Source organism: Sander vitreus, chromosome 21 (genome assembly GCF_031162955.1).
Source record: "Sander vitreus isolate 19-12246 chromosome 21, sanVit1, whole genome shotgun sequence".
In the NCBI taxonomy this organism is placed as follows: Eukaryota; Metazoa; Chordata; class Actinopteri; order Perciformes; family Percidae; genus Sander; species Sander vitreus.
In genome coordinates this window covers 20,813,155-20,838,424 of record NC_135875.1, presented here as the reverse complement: position 1 = coordinate 20,838,424, position 25,270 = coordinate 20,813,155, and the positions used below count along the sequence as shown (strand labels likewise).

The 25,270-nt window shown below is 44.2% G+C and overlaps 1 protein-coding gene across 1 annotated transcript in view; it reads right to left on the bottom strand.

The window, feature by feature from the left end:
• Positions 1-24,767, bottom strand: part of pkd1b (polycystic kidney disease 1b) — a 50,511-nt gene extending 25,744 nt beyond the window's left edge. The window contains exons 1-15 of the mRNA XM_078279956.1: positions 24,692-24,767; positions 22,810-22,990; positions 15,827-16,041; positions 15,604-15,722; positions 15,068-15,215; positions 14,716-14,981; positions 12,610-13,377; positions 11,629-11,760; positions 11,285-11,430; positions 10,977-11,113; positions 6,244-9,902; positions 5,572-5,712; positions 1,000-1,282; positions 745-847; positions 477-605 (exon numbers count right to left, since the gene is read on the bottom strand). Of these exons, the coding sequence (XP_078136082.1) occupies positions 477-605; positions 745-847; positions 1,000-1,282; positions 5,572-5,712; positions 6,244-9,902; positions 10,977-11,113; positions 11,285-11,430; positions 11,629-11,760; positions 12,610-13,377; positions 14,716-14,981; positions 15,068-15,215; positions 15,604-15,722; positions 15,827-16,041; positions 22,810-22,990; positions 24,692-24,767 (6,503 nt within the window). The remainder of the gene's footprint in view (positions 1-476; positions 606-744; positions 848-999; positions 1,283-5,571; positions 5,713-6,243; positions 9,903-10,976; positions 11,114-11,284; positions 11,431-11,628; positions 11,761-12,609; positions 13,378-14,715; positions 14,982-15,067; positions 15,216-15,603; positions 15,723-15,826; positions 16,042-22,809; positions 22,991-24,691) is intronic.
• Positions 24,768-25,270: the final 503 nt, after the last annotated feature.

Below are 25,270 nucleotides of genomic sequence, written 5' to 3'. Positions count from 1 at the left end.
GGGAATGACAAAGCCACGGGTTGGACTCTAACCCGCGGCACTGTACTTAGTACTTAGTACTTATATACTTAGTATATGGGGTGCACGCTCAACCAGGTGAGCTACCAGGGCCCCCCAATACTTTAATAATTTTAACACTTGTAAAATTCATTTGAACGGTAGGGAGTGGTGGTAGCATTTTGCGTAACTGAAAGCCTCCATTCACATGGTGGGTATCGAATGAAGTATTAAAAAAGGTATCAAAGGAAGTACGTGATACCAGTATCGGTATCATCACTTTAAGGGTACTGGTATTTGTACTGAAAAAGGTATCGTACATTGTCTAACTAACATGGAATAACCTAAATGATTTGTCCAACATTTGACTGAAAAATAAAGTGCTTTGACAGGTGTTGCACATAACACCCAGAACAAGACTAACAAACATAATTCTGATGTTTTTTTTGCTCCAGCTGCATCAAATCTTGGTAGCTTACCTGTTCAGAGCAATGGCCTTTGCCCCCAGATGGTCTTCTACCAGCAATGTGATTGTGATAACTGACATGCTTTTTTCTTGCCCAGGACTTCCTATTGGAACCAGGCTGCCAAATGTTGAACGGGTACCCCTAGGGAGAGAAATGAAGACAAAAGATAAACAGCTTAAGTTTGACAGTAAGTAAATCCAAATCTTACTTTTTAAAACGCAGTTTATAATATTCACCCTTCCTTGTCTACTAATTGCTATAGGTTGAGGCCTGTATCCACCTGTACAGAGTGAGCAGAGGGCACACTGTGCCAATGGGCTGGCATGGTGCTACCTGGAAGGTATAGATCAGCTGAGTGGTCCTGCTTTCATCATCTTGCCACCCTGCAAAAAGAGGACAGATGTTAGCGGAACAGAATCAGATTGTTGAAGAAGCATTTACTCTTTTGACTTGCAGGATGACTGCTGCTTTTTCTCCATTGAAAGTGACAAAGATATTAGATTCAGTAACACGTCTACTAAGACCACAATGTTACCTGAGCAGTTGTAGGTGACCACTGTCTCCAGCAGATGTATATCTGACTCTGGACTGAGATCACACAGGCCTCCGTGCGGCGGATTGTTGGGTAGTATCGTCAGGCTGGCGCTGCCCCACTGCCCTCTGCCAGGCTGGGATACATTGAGAGTGAAGGTATAACTCTGCCCTGGCTGCAAGACACCTGAACGCACCACCAAGTTAGAAGAATGTCTTCCTGTAGAGGTGGAGACCGCGTTAAGGCTCAGGGTAATGCCGGTCTGGTCCTCAGCACTCCATTTGTACTGTGAGAAGACATGTACATGAATCATAATAATACTGCATCTGCAACTTATTGTCTGTGTTTCTTGGCTGCAAATAAAAAAAAAAAAACATTGTACTGTTCATTTATCTAACCAATTAAGCATTGCTAAGATTAAATATAGATAAAACTGTCCAATCACAAATGTATTCTCTGAGCAGATAAACACAAAAATTAAAAAGAGACTGTCCTCCCCAGGAAAAAGGCTTCCATAGGTAATTTGTTCAAGCAGCAATTACATCCTATATTTACGTTGATAGTGACAGCGCCCACTAGTGGTCATAGTAATTATAACGGGAGCAAAGCAGGAAGTAAGGTGACAAAGTGAAGAGCGCCCCAAGGCAGGTTGGGGTGGTGGATGGGTCAAACAAACACAGGACTTTCAGCCAGGAGACCGTTTTTTCTTTTTTAAACTTTACAAACGTCACGTTCAGTGTCACATGCGTAACCGGAAGTGAAGTCTCAACGTCTGATTTTAACCCAAATCAAAAAAATTTTCTAAACTTAACTAAGTAGTTTTTGTGCCTAAACCTTGAACGCAACATTGACGTTCAAAACCACGACTGAGGTTCTCTGGCTAAGATATGAGGTTGGACACGCTCCTAGGGTAGGAATATACGACCCATATTGTCTTATTGTTTGGACGGTTTGTTGACTCTTCTCCGGGAACCATCACCTTATCGTGGTGGAGAGGTTTGTGTGTCCCTATGAACCTGAGGGCTGTGTTGTCTGGAGCTTTGTGCTCCTGGTAGGGTCTCCCAAGGCAAAGTGGTCTCAGGTGAGGGGCCAGACAAAGAATGGTTCAAAAATCCTATGAAAAATCGAGGAAGGGATGAAGTGACCCTGCCCGGAGGAAGCCCGGGGCCCCCGTCTGGAGCCAGGCCCAGATGGAGGGCTCGTCAGCGAGCGTCTGGTGGCCGGGTTTGCCACGGAGCCCGGTCGGGCACAGCCCGAAAAAGCTACGTGGCGGACATCCCTCCATCCCATGGGCCCACCACCTGTGGGAGGAACCGCTGGGGTCGGGTGCGCTGCCACATGGGTGGCAGTGAAGGTCAGGGGCCTCGACGGACCAGACCCGGGCAGCAGAGGCTGGCTCTGGGGACGTGGAATGTCACCTCTCTGTGGGGGAAGGAGCCGGAACTTGTGCGGGAGGTGGAGCGCTACCGGCTAGATCTGGTGGGGCTTACCTCTACGCACAGTCTTGGTTCTGGAACCATACTCCTGGATAGGGGTTGGACTCTTTTCTTCTCCGGAGTTGCCCAGGGTGTGAGGCGCCGGGCGGGTGTGGGGATACTCACAAGCCCCGGCTGGCGCCGCTACGTTGGAGTTTAACCCGGTGGGACGAGAGGGTCGCCTCCCTACGCCTGCGGGTTGTGGGGGGAAAAACTCTGACTGTTGTTTGTGCATATGCACCAAACAAGAGTTCAGAGTATTCGGCCTTCTTGGAGACCTTGAGTGGAGTCCTGCATGGGGCTCCAGTCGGGGGACTCCATAGTTCTGCTGGGGGGACTTCAACGCGCACGTGGGTAATGATGGAGACACATGGAGAGGCGTGATTGGGAGGAATGGCCTCCCTGATCTAAACCAGAGTGGTTGTTTGTTGTTGGACTTCTGTGCTAGTCATGGATTGTCTATAACGAACACCATGTTCGAACATAGGGATGCTCATAAGTGTACTTGGTACCAGAGCACCCTAGGCCAAAGGTCAATGATCGATTTTATAATCGTTTCATCTGATCTGAGGCCATATGTTTTGGACACTCGGGTGAAGAGAGGGGCGGAGCTGTCAACCGATCACCATCTGGTGGTGAGTTGGGTCAGGGGGGGTGGGGGAAGACTCTGGACAGACCTGGTAAGCCCAAGCGGGTAGTGCGGGTAAATTGGGAACGTCTGGAGGAGGCCCCTGTCCGACAGACTTTCAACTCACACCTCCGGGCGGAGCTTTTCGTGCATCCCTGTGGAGGCTGGGGGGCATTGAACCTGAGTGGACAATGTTCAAAGTTTCCATTGCTGAAGCTGCGGTGAGGAGCTGTGGTCTTAGGGTCTTAGGTGCCTCAAGGGGCGGTAACCCACGAACACCGTGGTGGACACCGGTGGTCAGGGAAGCCGTCCGACTGAAGAAGGAGTCTTTCCGGGATATGTTATCCCAGACGACTCCGGAGGCAGTTGCAAGGTACCGAAGGGCCCGAAGAGCTGCAGCCTCTGCCGTGAAAGAGGCAAAGCAGCGTGTGTGGGAGAAGTTCGGAGAAGACATGGAGAAGGACTTTCGGTCGGCACCAAGGTACTTCTGGAAAACCGTTCGCCACCTCAGGAGGGAGCGGGGAACCATCAAGCTGTGTACAGTAAGGATGGGGACGCTGTTGACCTCAACTGAGGAGGTAATAGGGCGGTGGAGGGAGCACTTTGAGGAACTCCTAAATCCGACTAATACGCCCTCTATGGTAGAGGCAGAGCTGGAGGATGAGGGGGGATTGGCATCAATTTCCCTGGTGGAGGTTGCTGAGGTAGTTAAACAACTCCACAGTGGCAAAGCCCCAGGAATTGATGAGATCCGTCCAGAAATGCTTAAAGCTCTGGGTGTGGAGGGGTTGTCTTGGTTGACACGCCTCTTCAACATTGCGTGGAAGTCTGGGACGGTGCCTAAGGAGTGGCAGACCGGGGTGGTGGTTCCCCTTTTTTAAAAAGGGGGACCAGAGGGTGTGTGCCAATTACAGGGGTATCACACTTCTCAGCCTCCCGGTAAAGTCTACTCCAAGGTGCTGGAAAGGAGGGTTCGGTCGATAGTCGAATCTCAGGTTGAAGAGGAACAATGCGGATTCCGTCCTGGTCGTGGAACAACGGACCAGATCTTTACTCTCGCAAGGATCCTGGAGGGAGCCTGGGAGTATGCCCAACCAGTCTACATGTGTTTTGTGGATCTGGAGAAGGCGTATGACCGGGTGCCCCGGGAGATACTGTGGGAGGTGCTGCGGGAGTACAGGGTGAGGGGTCCCTTCTCAGGGCCATCCAATCTCTGTACGACCAAAGCGAGAGCTGTGTCCGGGTTCTCGGCAGTAAGTCGGACTCGTTTCAGGTGAGAGTTGGCCTCCGCCAGGGCTGCGCTTTGTCACCAATCCTGTTTGTAGTATTTATGGACAGGATATCGAGCGTAGTCGGGGTGGAGAGGGTTGCAGTTCGGTGGGCTGGGGATCTCATCGCTGCTTTTTGCAGATGATGTGGTCCTGATGGCATCATCGGCCTGTGACCTTCAGCACTCACTGGATCGGTTCGCAGCCGAGTGTGAAGCGGCTGGGATGAGGATCAGCACCTCTAAATCGGAGGCCATGGTTCTCAGCAGGAAACCGATGGAGTGCCTTCTCCAGGTAGGGGAATGAGTCCTTACCCCAAGTGAAGGAGTTCAAGTACCTTGGGGTCTTGTTCGCGAGTGAGGGGACAATGGAGCGGGAGATTGGTCGGAGAATCGGCACAGCAGGTGCGGTATTACATTCAATTTATCGCACCGTTGTGACGAAAAGAGAGCTGAGCCAGAAGGCAAAGCTCTCAATCTACCGGTCAGTTTTTGTTCCTACCCTCATCTATGGTCATGAAGGCTGGGTCATGACCGAAAGAACAAGATCCAGGGTACAAGCGGCCGAAATGGGTTTCCTCAGGAGGGTAGCTGGCGTCTCCCTTAGAGATAGAGTGAGAAGCTCAGTTATCCGTGAGGAGCTCGGAGTAGAGCCGCTGCTCCTTTGCGTCGAAAGGAGCCAGTTGAGGTGGTTCAGGCATCTGGTAAGGATGCCCCCTGGGCGCCTCCCTAGGGAGGTGTTCCAGGCACGTCCAGCTGGGAGGAGGCCTCGGGGGAGACCCAGGACTAGGTGGAGGGATTATATCTATAACCTGGCCTGGGAACGCCTCGGGATCCCCCAGTCGGAGCTGGTTAATGTGGCCCGGGAAAGGGAAGTTTGGGGTCCCCTGCTGGAGCTGCTACCCCCGCGACCCGACCCCGGATAAGCGGATGAAGATGGATGGATGGATGGATGGATGGTTTGTTGACTTAAAAGGTAATGAACAGCCGAGACTGCAGCAGGGGGAGAACGGTGTGTTGTTTTTTTCTTTCCATCTGCACTACAATTGCATTGTAATGTGTCATGCTTTAAAAAAAAAAAAAAGAAGCTTTTCCCTTATGCTGACTACTATTGTACACAATATTTCACAAAAATGTATTAAAATTTAATTTACTGAAAAAAATGACTTTACATGTAAGCTTGATGTTAGTATTGGAATCGTTACCTGAGCCTGGTCGTCACACTGTCCACATTGTCCTGAGAGGATGATGGGGGCGGTGTAACTAACGTGGTGTGCGGAGGACAACACAGAGCAGGACACACACTCCACAATCACAGGAAGCACAGGAGCTTCACACAAAGTCACCTACAGATAAGAGACAGAGGTGTGTGTGATAAGTGTCTTATTTGAATAAATTAGTTGGTGTGCCTATGGTAAGTTCCGCCATGATTGCCCATGTCTCCAAAACTTTGCGAGATATATTCAACATAGCTTTTCTCAACTGCAGCAGATGCAAGAAAAAAACTGTAAAATATATTTTAAAGTGATAAAGCATGCTTTTGTGTGAGAATGTAGGGTGATTTTGGTTATACTCACTGTCTGGTTGACAGAGGCAGGTCTCCTCCCTGCCTTGTGTACAGTGAGGGTGAAAACGTAGACTGTGTCTGGGTGCAGCTGGGTGCTCAGTACAGTCATTATACTGCTGTTACTCCCAATGGCCTGCTTTGCAAAATGAGTTTCCGTTGAGTTCTGAAAATACAAACACCCAAGTGTTAGTATCAAATACATCTATCAAAGAATTTAACTTATCTTATACTTCTTTATCCAGCTCATAATAATAGCAATTAATATAATTTCCATTACACAAAGGTTGCTTTAACATCAAGAGGCCTTTACCACTGGCATGAAGGTCCAATGGTACTGCAGTGTATCTTCCACTCCTGGATCTACATCAGGGTCTTCAGACTCAGATCCATCCAGGACGAGGTCACTGAGGCTGGGCCACAGTCTGTGGGATCCTCCCTTGATGACAGCTACCAACATTGAGTGGACCACTGTAACGCTGGTTTTTTGTTGGGCAAGTAGAGGAGTTCCCTGGAGGGAAACGCTGAATACCAGGCAATACTGTCCCAAATCGAGAGTGTGCTTCGGGAGTAAGAGAAAAGGCAAAGTTGCATCTACCTGACTTCTAAGAATGACTTTGTTACCAGAGAATTCTGAATTGGTACAATCAGAGTCTTTGAGTATCTCCCATAGGTACGTGGCTTTGTAAGCAGAGCAGGTAATGTCCGTGCTTGCTTCAAAGAAACTCGGTCTAGACCTGAAGATAGTAGACTGGCTCTGGACAAGAGAAGCTTGAGGGCTGGAACACTGGGGCTCCTCCACCTCCAGGTCGAGCAGTGTGGACACATGGCTTACACTGTTTTGAACTTTGACCATAACACTGTATTTCCCAGGAATATAATAAGTATGATTGACTGTGCTTAAGTCTGTCACCAATGCTTCAGTGGAGTCTCCAAAGTCCCAGAGGTATTTGGGATTGCTCCCTTCATTAACTTTGGCAGAAAACCTGACAGCATGTCCAACAAATATTCTTTCTGAATGACAGACAAGCTTTACCTTTTTCAGAGGCCACTGAACTGTGGTAGTATCATTTACCATCTTGGAGCAGATTCCATTGGTGGCGAGCACGCTAAACGTCAATAAACCATTTTCTGGTGGAGTAAAAATCACTTCTTGTCCTTTGAGCCAGGTGGGCTCAGACCCTACCAAGTGAAATATCCAGGTGTAGTTGACTAGAAGTCCACTTTTAACTTCTGCCTTGAACTGGATTCTTTTCTGAGCCTCTAGAGCATCAGAACAACAGTTCACAAGGCGCAAACCTTGAATATGCTCAGCAACCAGAATGCTGGAAGACACCTCAGCACTACTGACCTGGTTCCAACCTTTCACTGTAACTAGATGTGTCCCTGCTGGAAGGCTTGATGTGGTGAACCGTCCTTTAAGAATGCCCTGACTATGAATCCAGTCTTTGTTTCTAAATGTTATGGCAAAGCTTACATTGCTTCCTTGGGAAATTGTTGGAATAAATGTAACTGGTTCCTCGGTGCAAAAGGAAGACTTGGAAATGTTCAGCATTAGACCTTTGATTGCATCCTCAACTGTGACACTGTGTGAAACCATCTGCCAATTTATCCCATTGGAGACATTTAAAGACACCCGATAGATGCCTGCCAATGGAAAAGTGTAGATAAAGGTCTGATTTGTAGAATTAAAAAGCATAACACCTCTAACTTCCCAGTTCCAATGCAGATCACTTCCCTTCCGAATAAGCCCATGGAGTTGAACTGCAGTACGTGTGGTGATATAAAAGGGATGCGTTTTTCCTTCAATTTCAAAGTCCATCTCTTGGACCTCCTCCTGAACATTAAACTCTTTGGTGATATTGCTGTGGCTAAGGACATTCTGAGCTGAAACTCTAACAAGACAATGACCAACACTTGTAAAAGTGTGGAGAAGAAAGGGTGTGTGTGTCTGCAAGGGTGTAAAATCAGATTTCACATACCACAGGTACTGTAGGTCTGACCCGGTAACCACGGATACAGAGATATTCACTAATTTCCCTAATGCCACAATGTTTGATTGTGTTGTAATGTGTGCACCTGCTACACGCTGTACTGACACTAAAGAAACAATGCTGGTGGCCTCACCCAACTTGTTGGAAGCTCTTAGCTCAACTGAAACCCCACCAGGAGTTTCAACTAACATATGAAAAAGCTCTCCATCACCAGTAATTTGTCGGTTTATTCCACTATGTAAAGCAAGCCAGTGATAACTGACATTGGAGCCCTTGGTGATTGAAGCAATAAACAGCAGTTCCTCTTGGGTTGGTATGTATTTCACGTTGGTCAGACTCTGACATTCAATCTGAAGACCCTCTATACTTTCGAAGGCCTCAATCAAAATAGCTGCTTCCTTTCTACTTACCAAGTTCTGTGCAATAACCCTCACTTGATACACTCCTGGTTTCAGGAAAGCAAATCTAAACTGATAAGTCCCCTGTTTGGTTGAGTTTAAACCGTCTACAGTCCAGTAGTAGCTGGTGCTACTGATAGCACTGCTAATTGCTGAGATAAGAGTTTCTTCTCCTACTACAGCATAAGGCTGGTTGGTGTGAAGTGAAAGGTCTGAAATAGGAAGTAAAACATTGACTTTAAGGTACACAGAATCACGGCTAACAGCATTAAATGCTGTGGCGGTGACTGTGAACTGACCCGTCGAGGTAAAGACGTGTGACACATTTCGCTTCTGCTCCACTGGGGATCCATCTCCAAAGTCCCACAGCACTAACACATTGCTACCAGTGCAACTGGCAACCCAAAATGATGCTGATGTATTGACGGTCAGTGTGCCACTTTGACTATCATGCTCCACAGACAGCTTACCCACAAGGTTTTGAATGGTGATACTAGCTCTCGCCGTTTTGTTGCTGACTTTGTTAAGTGCTGTTACTGATACCTCTTCGACACCTTCATCTTTAAAGATAAAACACTTTTGAGTGTTTTCTGTCACGGAAATGAGACTAGAGGGGCTGCTTAACCACTTCAATTGATAACCTCTGATTTGTACGGGGGAAACTAACACCCTGACGCATACCTCTTCTCCTACTGCCACTACTTCTTTTGATGACTGCACTGTCATGTTGGTTATTGGCGCTTCGACACAGATACTCATATTAAATGATACAGATGTAACAGAACTAAACAGAGTCAGACTAATATGAAAGATCCCTTGACTTTGAAATGTGTGCATGGCTGTCGACTGTCCCCTCACTATAGCCAGAGGTGATCCATCTCCAAACAGCCAATGGAAAGTCAAAATGGATATGTTCCCTTTCACCAGAGCAGTAAACTGTATGTCTCTTCCACTCATGACGCATTCTGTAGGGAGAACTCCACTAACAGCCAACCTATAGACCTCTACACAGAGAGACTGATGAGCTTGGCTGACAGAATTCAAGACAGTTACATCTACTGTATAGTGCCCTGGCGACTTATAGATGTGGGAGATGGAACCATCTGTAACGTTTCCCTGCAGAGATCCATCGCCAAAGTCAAAATTCCACAGCAGATTCGTACCAGTGGCCACTGTAGCTCTGAAATCTGTAGCAGAGCTTAGTTCAATGGGTCCATTGTAACTAACCGTCAATCCAGAGATTTTCTCCAAAACTTCCATCATGAGCCAAGTGGTCAGGACTGTAAGAGTGTTGTTGGCACACACTGTGAGGTTATACACTCTTGCAGATGCAAAAGTATGGTTGACTTTACAGTCAATGCCTTGGATAACTTTAGAGCCATCGCCAAAGTCCCATGTGTAGACAACAGCATGGGTGGAGGGCTCTGCCGAAGCTTCCAGAACGAGAGTCTGTTTGACGAGTGGCACGGGAGGGGTAGAGGAAACGAGGAGGTGTTTTAATCGAGGGCGTACGCTAATCTTCATTGACGCATCAGTTTTGTCATATTGGTTGGAGACTTGGGCATGAAGTTTGTAGTCAGCTGCAAAAACAAATACGCAGGAAAGAAGCTTTTACGTTGAAAAAGAAAGTACCAAGCACAGTTTCTACCAGTTTTATTCTTGTCACCAAATGTTACCGAAATCAGCAATTTTCAAATTCTACATAAAATGGGGTTTTAAAAAGTCTTAAATCAATTTTAAGGACAAAACAAATGTCGCATGTTGCATGGGATTTAGTCAAAATACCAGCAAAAAGATAGTTTTATCAACCAACCTAAAATACTTGCTAAAGGTTCAATGACGCCTGTGTACTTGGCTGTATCGTTAAAGGGCTTGTACTCAAAATACCGGGAAAAAAAAAGTGTGCTGGGTTTGCTTCCAATCAAATTGCCTCCAATCCAATGGACTTCAATGACTCCATTCATTGTGCTCTCACAGACCATTCCCCAATATGTGAGATAGCTTTTTTAGCTTCTTTTTACGGCCACATGAACTAACATGCATGCGTGGCCGGACCGGCTTTCAAAACAAAGAACAGAGAAGCTTGAATTACAGCACACACAGAGAGTGTGACTTCATTCTCAGCTCTGGACGCCATTACTCCACTACATTTTTACATCGCAATTGTGTTTGCTTCTATATTAATGTTCTGAATGTCTAGTACAGCCAATTAATTTGATGCCAGCATAATTGTATGTATCTTTAAAGCAGTAATTAACCTGCATTGATAGAACTTGTGGCCAATTGGGGGCAGGATATCTTAGCTGTAAACACTGGCATATAATCACCTTATAAACCTGATATGGTACACTAGTTAACACACTGCACATCCATCAGACACGGAGCAACATTAGCATCAATTTGTTTCTGGCCAGCCAAGGATGTCATATATTCACGCTCCTGTTAGCTCTGGTTTGGTCTGCACCAACTCCTTAGGGGAAATATCTGGTTGCTAAATGCTCCACTATGTTCACTAGTTAGATGCTAAGTTATTGTGTCTGTTGTTGTTAGTGCTGGGCAGGTGGCGTACTATGGGGTTTTCCATCTGAAATTACACTCATTTCATCTAAAATAATGATAAGTGCAGCTTTAATTGTTTTTGTGAGTGTGTTTACCTGGAATAGAAAAGGTATAGTTCACTGAGTCCTGGACATACACTTGCTTCCCTCCTCTCTCCATAAGCCCTTCCATGTTCTGACAAGGAGCAGACTGGGTGTGGATCACCTTGCTACTGCCATCCCCAAAATCCCATCTATATGAAATACAGCACATGGACATTTAGAATAACCAGACAAAACATGACATACAAGTACATTTCAAGTGGTAGTCTATATTTTAAAGTCAAGGGTATACAATATGCCATCTCATATGTTGGTCTCTGATGATTTCTGGGGGGTTATTTATGAAAAATGCAATGCCTTACCTGAATGTGACTGGCAGGGAGATGTCAACTTTGACTCTGAGGGTGTAGAGGTGTGTAGCATCCACAGCTACGACCTCCCTGACTAACAGGAATTCTGGCTCACCCAGTGGGGTCATTTCATCAGCAGTCAGGAGGATTTGTTGGCTCTGGGAGCTCACATGATTGGAAGCTGTCAACTAGCAGAAAGATAACAGGTTACTTTTCTTATAAAAGAGGCTCAGAATGTAATGAAGTGTAATTTATTGATTTATCGAGAAATTTAATTTTATATTTTTAAAGAAACATTATAAAAAAATAAGTAACTGAACAAATTTAACATCAGAGAGATGGCTAAATTATCTTACCCTGAGCTTATACTCTGCAGGTTTCTTGAACACTACACTGTAAGATTCTCCTTCATAGGCCAACTTCTCCAGGTCATCAATCACCCATTTGAATTTTACTGCGGAACCACTCTCCACTTTAGCTTGAAATGACTACAATGTAAAAAAAAAAATCATCAAAAAGAAACAAATGTCAGAGAATATGTTATCAAACTAAGTTGCCTTTGTGCAAACTTTGTGTCTTATAATTATGTCCACATTCGCGAATGTGAAAGAGTCTACAGCCACGGTAGCAGCTCTGAGGCTATAAGCTCTATCACTAACGTTTAAATGCTAAAGCGCTCACAATGGCAATGTGAAATTAAAAAAGTAAGAGGATCCCTAAAGTTAATACAAATTATCCTGTGAGAAACATGAATGTCTGTACTAAATTTCACAAAAATCCATCTTACAGTTATCAAGGCATTTCACTGAAAACCACAGATTTCAACCTCTTGGTGCCACTCGAGAAAAAGCCAGAAGAACACCAAAATCATCAGCCCGTCCTCACCCAGAAATCCATAGCAAAGGTCAATAATGCAAGCAGCTCATAAGTGTGTGGTTTGTGTGTGTGTGTGTGTGTGACGGCGACTGTTGGCTCAAAAAAAACAATAGTAGACGTGACAGACAGATGGTTCATCCAATCGCCTGCCAGGTATTTTTTGAAAGTGCCTACACTTTTCAAAACGTTTCCAATGACGGCTTCTCAGATGGTTCTGTGTAACAAAACCAGCTTACGCATCAGCGTTAGTCAATAGGTGAAAAGTCTGAGGATTTCCAAAATCATTAGGATTCATCCTCTGTGGACCATGAATGTCTGTACAAAACCTGAATGGCAATTGAGATATTTCAGTCGGGACCAAAGTGGTGGACCGACCAGCTGGCTTTGCTGTGCTGCCAACATGGTTACTAAAAATATTGCTCAAATAAGCAGAATGTTTAAATTCATTTTTGCATTCTCACCTGTGGAGTGTCTACTAGCATCCTCTGGCATCCAAGTGGCTCTACAGTAAGCCCTGTCACTGCCTCATAGCCACAAACCCTCACACTCACACTCTGAGAGCTAACTGCATTCATCACACTGATGATCAGCGTTTGAACCCCTGCTGAGGGCAACACCAGGGTCACAGAGGAGAACCAGGCATCAGGGGACTTTCTCCTACAGTCAGGCCAAGACAGAGCCACCTCTTCAGGGCAAGATGGAAGGAAGGGGACCCCGGTCTGCAGAACTGGGGCTGACCATGAGCTCCTGGCTTTCTCTCCAGACAGGACCTTGACAACGATACGTGTTGGGACGTTGATTTGGACATGAATCTGGTTCTCTTCATCTGGCACAGGGTGGACGACATTAAGCCCAAATTTAAATCGCAGACTCGGAGTAGGACCAGCTGTCAGGACCCCAATATCTGGAGCTGCGGTTGTCTCTCTGTGGGTGAAGCCAAAGTTATCATCGTGCTCGGTACCTCTGTGTAGACTCTTGTCCACGTACAGCATCCTCAGATCACACACCACCCCGTCCACCCATTGGCCTCCGTGTGGCAGGGAAGTGAGACCTCCCTCCCACCAGCCTCCCCACTCCGTCCTCCTAAGGGACATGTAACTCTGTCGCCAGGGGGAGTTTAGAGATGCTTCACTGTTCAGGCAATGTAGGAAAGTACCAGAGTCACGAGTGTGCTGTATAGCCACAATATCATCAGGGTAGACCATGATCGCTCGATCTGGAAGAAGCAGCTGTTAATAAAAAAAACAGTAAAATATGAAAGGAATCTATGAAAACAGTCATATCTCCAAATTTCGTCATTTTCTTTTCCTCTATTTATACTCAAGAGATCATTGAGGGGCAGCCCCTGATCTACAATGACATCGAGTCAATTACAAAGACAAAAAAACAAAACAACACAGAAAAGAAGCGACACCATTATAGGAACAATAGAAAGCTACTAAAACTTTATGGATTGGAAACATTATTTGATAAATACATTAGGATAATTAGGATCTAAAGGAGAGTACAATTATTTATATATATATATATATATATATATATATATATATATACTGTATATATGTATATATACACTACCGGTCAAAAGTTTGGGGTCACTTAGACATTTCCATTCCACTCCATTACAGACATAATACCAGCTGAGATCAGTTGCATTGTTTTTTTAACCAGGGCAGCAGTTTTTACATTATGTGCTCACATAATTGCAAAAGGGTTCTCCAATGTTTTCTCAGTTAGCATTTTAAAATGATATCAGATTAGTAAACAGAATGTGCCTTTGGAACGTTGGATGAATGGTTGCTGATAATGGGCAATGTAGCTATTGCATTAAAAATCAGCCTCTTCTTTCTACAATAGTCTGGACCCTTTTGCAATTATGTAAACACATAATGTAATCTGAAAACTGCTGCCCTGATTTAAAAAAAACAATGCAACTGATCTCAGCTGGTATTCTGTCTGTAATGGAGTGGAATGGACATTTCTAAGTGACCCCAAACTTTTGACCGGTAGTGTGTTTATACATATATACAGTATATATATATATATATATATATATATATATATATATATATATATATATATATATATATATATATATATATATATATATATATATATATATATATATATCATATTATATCATATTATATCATATATATTACAAGCTCTCATATTACAATTATGTAAAGCAATTTACAGGTTTAAAACCAGATTTCTAAAATGTCCAAAAGGCACACGTGAGCTGATTTTAAGGAAGTGCTGTAATTTGTTCCAGGAGTCAGGTGCACTAAAGTTAATCACCAATCAATGCTATTGGTCACCCTTTACATCTGTCGTGGCTTTTACATACTGTATATTTAAACAGTCACAAAGCCATTTCATCTGACTTTGTTGAAGCCTCAATTAAATGTTTTCAAATTAGCCTTTTTTTTTCATTTCCTGTAGAGCAACAGTGTTGGACATACAAGGTTTTGGTCTGACAGTGACGATATACTTTGTATTCAAACATCGTTAATCCATAATGCCTGCAGGAAAAGCCAATAACGTGCAACAAAATGTCAACTCACGCTTATAGTTTTTAGTTCAGAGCTGGGGTTAATTCTCAGAGGCAGGTCTGCCACCATGTGGTAGAAGGGGGGTATCGCAGGGTATCTGGGCGGTAATGCAAAGCCGCGGGCCCCTGCTGCAGAGTCGTAGGGGCTGCAGGGACTGGCGGTGGGCACACAGGCCTCCAGCAGGTGGCACCAGTGCTGGCCCAAGCTGCAGCCCCCTGTGGTGTTACACAGCGGCACTGCTGAGCAGCAGCTGAACGGATTAAGGAGAGAGCTGCAGCCTGAGGGGCAAAGAGGAGATTATCAACGTCCAGTATCGAGCAAACAGGAGCTCTCAGAAAAGCTCCATACTACCGTTGTACTGTACCTGGTGGTACCAGGTGGTGGTTGGGATTGCAGTAGGGTCGGAGGATCTGTACCCGGGCCAGAGAGGACATTGGGCTGGGCTGGACCACCAGCTCCACTGATGCCAACTGACCTGCATGACTGAACCACATCCCTGGGAACAGCTGCATCTGTGTTTATTTAAGGGGACAGTGCAAATTAATAAAATGCATGAAGACATGACAGGGGGAGAGAGAGAGAGATTGGGGGGGGATGACATGCAGCAAAGGGCTGCAGGTCGGAATCAAACCTGCGGTCGCTGCTGCAAGGACTGGGCCCCTGCACATGGGGCACACGCTTAACCAGGTTAGCCATCCAGGCACCCCGATTCCCAATCTTTTTAGCTTGCGACCCTTTATAACCACACAATGCCAACCCTTAACCACTCATTAGAGCTTTTTTAGGTCTATGAGCTGACGTTTAACCAAGAAGTGATGTTCTCTTGTCAGATACTTTTTAAATACATCATCTCATATTGATCTTGTTGATCTTTTTTTCTTCTATTGACACTATACTGACCTCCACTGTGAGTGCTCCGATGTCTGGGACATTTGGAAAGGGGTGTATCTGGGTCTGAGCATAGATGCCGGTCATGAGAACCAATCCAGTCAGGTAACTGTCCACAGACGGTAAAGACTCTGCATGAAGAGGGAATAACCAAAATTACCTAAAGACACATTTCTAATAATAGCCATACACGAGGATAAAACCCAACTGTTTTTTGGTGAAATAAAAGTCTTACCAGTTACATCTTTTTCACAGAGGAAGAGGTATCGTCCAGCACATTGCGCCTTCCTCCACTGTCCCTGTGTCCCCAAGGCCATCTGAGAACACCCCCCTTGGCTCTCACTTGCTCCAGTCCACCATGCAGGACTTACTGGCACCGCAACCCCAACCTGGACCTGGACAGAGCCCTCTCCTGCTGATCCCTTCAGCCATACCCACACAGTGCTTTTCCTAAACAAACACGAAAACAACAGGGAAAAGGTATATTAAAGAGCCCCTATTATGCTCCTTTTCAGGGTCATATTTGTACTTTTGGGGTCTATAATAGGTTCACATGCTTTGATATTCAAAAAACATGTTTCTCATACTGCCCATTGTTGCAGTGCCTCCACCTGAAACACTCAGTCTGCTCCGATTGGTCAGCTGGCCCACTCTGTTGTGATTGGTCAACCAATTTCAAACAAGCCACTGGGCGGGCTGTGCTTGCTCAGGCAGCACCAATGGGGAGCACATATGAATAACTGGGCTGGCTTTCTCAATTAATGACATCACGAATTGAGGAATTTCGAACAGGAGTGTGGGCGAGGCGTTTTAAAGCTCCCTTATTATGCTCATTTTCAGGTTCATAATTGTATTTTAAGGTTGTACCAGAATAGGTTTACATGGTCTAATTTTCAAAAAACATCATTTTTGTTGTACTGCACGGCTCTCTCTCACTGCTGCAGATCCTCTATTCACTCTGTGTTCAGGTCTCTGTTTTAGCTACAGAGTGAGACATCTCTTCTTCTGTACTATCTTTGTAGTCGCACATGCGCAGTAGATAGGTAAGGATCGTGTTAGCTAGCTGTTTCCATAGACAGTAAAAGAAAGGCTGTTTCTCCAACTTTGGTCAGTTACAAGGCAGGATTAGCCGGGAGACTTATTCTAAACAAGGGCGCACATGTAAGTAGTTCTTTTGTAGATTATGGTGAACGTGTGTGGTGAACAGTGCTTTGCCATTGAGAATGAGGTAGCATGCTACCGTTAGCATGCTACGTTTCGGCTAGTGACGTAGAAAGCCGTGCCGATTTTGACCAGCTCACCCGGAGACTGAAGGCAGGACACATTCAGAAACACGTGTGTAGATGTACCAGAGACACAAAATAACACCCCCAATCCCAGAAAAAGAGATTTTTTTCATAATATGGGCACTTTAAGGCAGAACAAGTGCTTTCTGTGGGAGAGATTACAGTCAGGGCTACAGTCAGATAAAAGACATGTTCTCTGGCAGATGTTGATGAAGTGATTTATTTCCTGTTCTTCTGGGTTTCTGTTCTTTGTGTTCTGATTGTTGCTCTGTCTGTCGTTGAATGCTCTTTCAATAAAGGAGGAAAAAACATCCATAATATCAGGATGTTCCTTTGTGACCCTCGACCAATCAGACTCAGCAGCTTTTTGGCCTTTGAAACCATGAAGCGCAGTCAGCGCTGGAAGAAGTATTCAGATTACTGCAGTAAAAGTACTAATACCACACTGTAAAAATACTCTGTTACAGTTAAAGTCCTGGATTGAAAGTTAAAGTGTTTAAGTATCATCAGGGAAATGTAGTAAAAGTATTAGAAGAAATATCCTCCCATTTTAGAAAGTGTAAAAGACCCAAACAGGTGTGTGTTTAATGGTCTAATCATTTCAGCTGGACTTGTAGGCCGTTATATTGTTGGCTAGTTTCATTTAGAATAAATCTGTTATTAACTACATGTGTTTAATGTGTAAAGTAACTAAAGCTGTCAGATTGATGTACTGGAGTAAAAAGTACAATATTTCTCAAATATGAAGTTATAAAGTACAGGTACCTCAACATTTGGACTTAAGGACAGTACTGGAGTAAATGTACTTAGTTACACTCCAGCAGTGAACAGCACACAGGGGATTTCACTTCTTCTGGCTGATTAAACTCTGCTCAGGCTGAAGGTGGGCGGCGCTTACACAATCAGCCTGATCCAGATCCAGAGCTCTTGGAAAGCTAAACTAAATATGGTGAGTCACTTTTAATCTCAAAACAAGAACACAACTTTAACGCTCAGAACAATCACGCAGTTAAATTGGAATATTATACTAAGAAAACGAGAAGCAGACCGGACAGCAGATTGGTGACTTGTACGCAGATAAGTTCACATCCTAAAAATAGATATGTGGAACTGTAAAATGTATCTAGCAGCTTGTGTGTGTGTGTGAATAACCTAATAATCTTAGATTGAATGGGTTGTCTTTGTTACTGGAGCATGTTTCAATAGCTTTTGCAGGATTACATGCATCGCATGATTCACAGAAACTTGACCTGAATAAGGGTGTTGTGCTGTAAATCCCCCCCTTTTTTTGTTTAGCGGTCTTTACAGTTAAAGTTTGAAGTAGAAATATTCAAAAAGCTAGTGTACTTTTTCTACTCAAATAAATGAAATCACATTGCCTGTGAATGTCTCATCGGATTCCCTTTTATTAAAGAAAAGCGCATTAAGTTCCACTTTTATACCGCTCAGTTCTCAAAGTCTCTGCGACGCACAGCCCTCCTGTAGCTCTCACTGCTCCCAGTGCTGACCCTCTTCTAGCTCTCAGTGCTGACCCTCCTCTAGCTCTCAGTGCTGACCCTCCTCTAGCTCTCAGTGCTGACCCTACTCTAGCTCCCAGTGCTGACCCTCCTGTAGCTCTCAGTGCTGACCCTCCTCTAGCTCTCAGTGCTGACCCTCCTATAGCTCCCAGTGCTGACCCTCCTCTAGCTCTCAGTGCTGACCCTCCTCTAGCTCCCAGTGCTGACCCTCACTGACCCTCCTCTAGCTCTCAGTGCTGACCATCCTCTAGTTCCCAGTACTGACCCTCCTCTAGCTCTCAGTGCTGACCCTCCTCTAGCTCTCAGTGCGCCCAATGATGACCCTACTCTAGCTCCCAGTGCTGACCCTCCTCTAGCTCTCAGTGCTGACCCTCCTGTAGCTCTCAGTGCTGACCCTCCTCTAGCTCTCAGTGCTGACCCTCCTCTAGCTCTCAGTGCTGACCCTCCTCTAGCTCCCAGTGCTGACCCTCACTGACCCTCCTCTAGCTCCCAGTGCTGACCCTCACTGACCCTCCTCTAGCTCTCAGTGCTGACCATCCTCTAGTTCCCAGTACTGACCCTCCTCTAGTTCCCAGTGCTGACCCTCCTCTAGCTCTCAGTGCTGACCCTCCTCTAGCTCTCAGTGCTGACCATCCTCTAGTTCCCAGTGCTGACCCTCCTCTAGCTCTCAGTGCTCCCAGTGCTGACCCTCCTCTAGCTCCCAGTGCTGACCCTCCTCTAGCTCCCAGTGCTGACCCTCCTCTAGCTCCCAGTGCTGACCCTCACTGACCCTCCTCTAGCTCCCAGTGCTGACCCTCACTGACCCTCCTCTAGCTCTCAGTGCTGACCATCCTCTAGTTCCCAGTGCTGACCCATCCTCTAGCTCTCAGTGCTGACCATCCTCTAGTTCCCAGTGCTGACCCTCCTCTAGCTCCCAGTGCTGACCCTCCTCTAGCTCCCAGTGCTGACCCTCCTCTAGCTCCCAGTGCTGACCCTCCTCTAGCTCCCAGTGCACCCAATGCTGACCCTCCTGAAAGCCCAAAGTTTAAGCCAACTGTCCATATGCATCTGGGATGTTTCATGCTTTTTGGCCTTCTGAGAGACCTCTGTAGTTGTCCATGCAGAGTCTGCGCTGCCATCAGATGGAAACCAAAATAATGTATAATCTTTTTTTCATTTTTTTTTAGGAGACTAGCAGCAGCAGTGACGACATGTCTAAAGAGGAAATTGAAAGAAACAAATCTTTAAATACTTTAGATTGATGGAAAAAAAATGAATACCAGGCACAAGAGGGAGATGCAGGAGCTCCTGAAGCGCCAAAACATGGAGAAGGAGAAGCTTCTCCTAGAAGGTAGATTTGATATACTTTTTGATTTCTTTAGTTTGAGTTGTTGTTACCAGGCTGGAGGTTGGAAGGTAACTTTATTTCTATAGCACATTTTAGCAACAAGGCAATTCACAGTGCTTTACATACAACTAAATTAAAGAGCAATTAAAAAGAGGTAAAAAACTAATGGAGAATAAGACACAACAAGAGTAAAAGAGTGCAGTTAATAATTATTTGCTTTAATAGGTTGTATGGATGGGTTTGGGAGGGGTTTTATTGTGTGGTGTGTTTAATGTTAATGTCTAAATAAATGACAATGCTCCAAGTAAATAGAATAAATAGGATTGGAATTCTTTTTTACAACTGAAATAAAAATGGGGAAAGTACCGGGAAAAAAGGTACCGTTGAGGCTCGATAGTATTTTAAGCCCCCAACGTCTCCTTCCAGGCAGCGCTGCGACCGTTGACTTCAACCCTAACCATAACCATTGCCTAATCCTAGTGCCTTCCAGACAGCGCTGCCTGGAAGGAGACGTTTGGGGGGGGGGCTTAAAACACCGATAAAAACTGAGTACAGAATCTAATTTCAGGTATCAGTAAAATGTGATCGGTACCCAACCCCAGCTGGTTTAACAATCGGCCGGTTCAAAGTTATCTTGTATTCCGTTTTTTACATACAGAGCGGTTAGAAAAAGAGCCCAACTCCTCATCCCTGCTAGCCTTTAGACGCCAAAGCAGAACAGGTTCAAACAAGAAGTGAATCAGTTTAGCTGTGCCTGCGTTTTTTTTCCTTACATTCAGAATAGACTGCCTTTTATCGTCACTATACACATGTACAACGAGATTAAAAGCAATCAGATTTGACCATTTTTGAAAAAACTTTTTAGCTTTCCTTCTGAACAGGTAACTACCGTAGCATGCACAGTTCAACAAGATGGCGCCCCCACACCAACAATCACATTCTGATTTGTAGTGACAAAGCTGTCGACGATACTGTATTACGGCTAAACAACAAAAGCATCGGTATTGGATGTTGATTGGTCAGTGTTACTGTGTTGTTACAGTGTCTATTCATCTCCGTGAAGTGAAGATGACATTTGTTTGTGGCGCAGAGTTTTAAAACCTGCAGATTTGTTGAGCGGTTTTCTCTTAAAGATACAAATGTCATGTCTAAGTGTTAACTTATTTGTTTATGCAGCTTTAGCACCGGTGTCACCACTTCGGCTGACGGCATCCGTCATGACCCAGACCACCTCCAGCTGGCTGGCCGATATATCCTCTGCAAAGGTAACGCCACGTTAAAATATTAAAGAATATCAGCAGATACAGCAGTCTATCGCTGATCTCAAACGGTGTTCATGATGCAGTAAAATGTTGAAATGAAAAATATATTATTTGATCGGAATTTGTGACTCCAAACAGCACTATCCATGGATTGATATCACTTTATCTGAGCTGATCCTGGGTCAGACCCAGACAGGCTCCACAGCTGGAGCTGCAAACAGTTTGGGCTGTAAATGTTTGAATGTTCTGTTTCAGCAAGAAGGAGATGCTGGAGGACAACTCAGCTGGTCAGTGATCATGTTCACACGTTCATACCGCAACTGTAGCTCTATCAAAGGTTTTCTGTGGACTAGAGTTGGCACATCACATGCTGCACCAACAGTATGAAACACTCCTCACTTCCTGTCTCCTAAATGGGCGTTGTATTGTAACATTAGATACTTACTCAGCTAAAAGTCATATTTATCATCAGGACCATTAGTTGTGTCATGGTGCTGTGAACGTTAGCTTCTCTGTGTTGCCAGATCTGGAGAGAGTTTGTTCCTGAGACGGAAACGGGTCTGGAAAAAAGTAAAATTTCTCCTCATGTGTCCGTCTGAAAAATACCATTTTACTGTCAGAATGTTCTGGAGATATGTGGCTTGTAAAGAATTGCTCCAATATTTATTTTGGTGACCTATGGGGTTAAATAATCTCTCATAATCTGTGTTCTCATTCACCTTTGTTGGCAAGTTTATTTATAGAGCACCTTTCTCGTACACGGGGGTTATTCAAAGTGCTTTACAGGCAAAAGATACAATGCAAGGACAGACACATTTCATAAAGTTACTATATAACAAAGTGTAAAACCTTAAATAATTAAAATGACCATAAAAAAAGACCTAATTAAAAGCTCTGGAAAAGAGAACCGCCTAATGTTTTAAAATGGTTACAGTTGGCTGATTCCAGCAGTGGGCAACATAATGACTACAAGCTGTTTGACCATTGGAATCAATACAGTCAGGACCTGCAGCTAGTTAGGGTTATAAATACAGTCTGTGACTGTATTTATATGAACCACACATGTTTAACCCTTCTTTTCTCTCTGTATATCAGAATATTGAGGTGCTGCGCGCAGCGGAGAGTGTTTTTTATTTTTTTTAATTATTTTTATTTTTATTAAATATGTAAATACATTTTGGTTTAGCTTAAATCTTGAGCTGAGTCTTCCTCTTCCTCCTAAACATACAGATCAAACGTGTATATACTGCATATTTTCCAGCAGTTTGTCTGCGCCAAACGGTATCGGAGGTTGAAACTGTGATATGAATCAACACCTGAAGTAAATATGGAATTACTAAATGCCGACGTGTTTGTGGACTTGTTGTGTTGTTTGTAGTTAACTGAAGGGGAGTCAAAAGAGCTGAGAGGTGGGAGGAAACCCTGCACGGTTCCGTTTTCATTGGTCATGGTTTGGCCCGCCCCCTATGTTTTAACCACGCCCCCTTTCACAGCTAATTCACTGTATGACAGAATCTTGAGTGAGGTGTCACTGAACTCAGCAGAGTGTTCCCTTTTCATTGGTGGCGATTTGCAGTGTCTGAGGGCCGCGCAAATGCACTGTTGGAAGGAGCGGCGTCCGCCAGTAAACCCGACGTGGAAGGAGGTGCAAGAGCTGGTCCAACACTGCTTGCAGCTTTAATTATTTGTTTTAATGCATAAAATGAAGACCCTAGATTTACATTTCACTGAAATTGTATTTCTATATGATTTTTGCATCACAAATAATAAATCGATAAGCATTTATAAACGCAAGAAGAAAGGAGACATTTGTCTGTAGTACTCACACTGGAAAGGAGTGGTGGATGAAGTGTTGCAGCTCCAGGCTGTCAGCAGATGCCAGATCTCCTCCCCGAGTCTCTCTGCAGGAATCCTGCGCTTCAGGCCGCGAAGATGTCGTCTCAGAGAGCCAATAGCATCGCCGGCCGGTCAAGTGGATCCGGCCACCTTTTGGACAAGGAATGTCCTCTGAAAGGCAAGCCATGAAATATGGATAGTTAAAATGTCTCCACTTGTTTCGTTTTTTTTGTTCATGGTGTCAATTTGTATTATTAATTAAACCGGGGTGATTGAGATCATAAGTCCCATGATGAGAAGAGCAGGTTTAGCTTATTCTGAAGAGTCACAATGAGTTTAACAGGCAGTCACAACAGATGTTACAGGGCAGATGTTTCCCATTTTGCATATTTTCTTTGATTACACACACTAACATTTCCCCAGTAATGTTTCATTTTGAGATTATGTGATTATTGCCTACTCCTGTTGCTCTAATCAGGAAATTTGAGCTGAACATATTGGGAAAAACCTATTACTACAATACTATACAATACTATAATATACCATAGCTGGAGAACTACAACCCTGCATGTTTTAAGTGAGTAGTTTTACTTTCCATGTAAAATGTCCTAAGCAGCACAATATTTTAGAGGTAATTCAAGTTTTAGATTTAAATCACAGTGGAAGAAGGCTGCAGTACAGAGGAATTATCGGCAAAATCATCGCGCTGTACATTCTTTCAGACTTTTAGTAACACCAAATTCAGCATTTTAGTGAAATTCTGCTTAAACATTTATGCATTCAATATGAAAATCCAATAAAATATATATTTTTGTTTAAATGCTGACTATTCTTACCCCTTCAGGCTTTATAAATCCTTTAAATCAAACTATCTGAGATGGAGAAATGATTCTTGTGATGTCCCGTGAGGGGTCACAAGTATATCCCTGCATTTTAAGGGGTTAAAAGCCAAAAAGGTTGTATGAAAAGTTGAGTTATTGTATGTGCAACACAATACCTGGATAAGCACAACCAACTCCTTCCTAACTGCTACCATCATTTATATTTGCCACGTCTACGCTAAAATATTAAAGCTTTAGTGCGTAACTTTTTGGTATTAATGAACGTCCGTTACATTCAAGCCATATACATTAAAATAGCCTCACATCATCACAGACCCTTCACCATACCTAGAGATTGGCATGGTTTTATTTCAGTTAGTCTAATAGCTGGTTATTTTAATTCCAAAGGCCAAGGGAACTTTATCAGGATCATAGTATCCTGGATCCATGAAATAACTGGCCTTTAAAAATAAACATCTGCCTGCCTCTATGGGAATTTAACATAGGGGTGTACTTACTGATGCCCCCTGTATTTTAAGGAAGAACATTTATTTATTTACAATACATTATTCATTCACAAAGAAAATTGGTGTCCTTAAAGGTTGGATTTTTCCTCATTTTTTTATTAAGGCATTAAGATCAATTTCCAAAAGATGTTTTTTTTTTATTCCTCTTTTTAGTCAACTTTAGCATGGGTTCATAAACTTGTGAGTGCCACTGTACAGGCCTACAAGTACAGCTGAAACGATTAGCCGATTAAACACTTAGTTGATTGACAGAACTGTTTGGATCGTTTGCAGTTTCTAAAATGTGAGGATTTTTATAAGTACTTTTGCTTTTAACACTTGATGATACTTACATACTTTTACTCAAGTAACATTTTCAATGCAGGACTTTTACTTGTAACAGAATATTTATTTACAGTTCGGTATTAGTACTTTTACTTAAGTAAAGGATCTGAATACTTCTTCCACCACTGTGAAGGAAGCAAGTAAGACAAAAAAAACTCCCAAAACAAAAACTTAATACAATACAAAACGAAGCTTCTCACCTCCAGCTGCAGTAATTAAAACCACACACAGAATCCACAGCTGCTGCTTTTTTTGCCTCCCGGGTGTACCTGTCATCTTGTGGAGCACATCACATCCTTCCAAAGAAAAAGAAAACAATCACCACAGGAGCATCGTAGAAATCAATGCCCTCCCATCATTGCATGAAGTGTGCAGATTCGTCTCATGTGTTATGTTCCCCCGTCATTGCCACAAGACTCTCCCCTCATCCTCAGTGCTCTTGTACAAGTTGGAAATGCTGTCTTCCTTTCAATCTCTCTGCCATGCTCTCATCCCCCCCCCCACTTGTCCTGCAAACACACCATGAGTTACGGTGGTGTCGTTTTAAAGGCCTCTTCTCCACTCTCTCTGAGCGCCTGGGTGACTTCTACTCTGTAACTCAGCAACAGCCATATAGAAGCAGAGTGGACAGAAGAGGCCAGCGCGGCTCATTACCATGTTGTAAAACCCCTGGCGCTCAATAGAAACAGGCCGGCTCACTGAGGCGGGATGCAGCTAAAAGGGTCCTAAAGAAACTCGCCTCAGAGGCCAAAGACGCATTGTAGTTTCTCTGTTGTTGT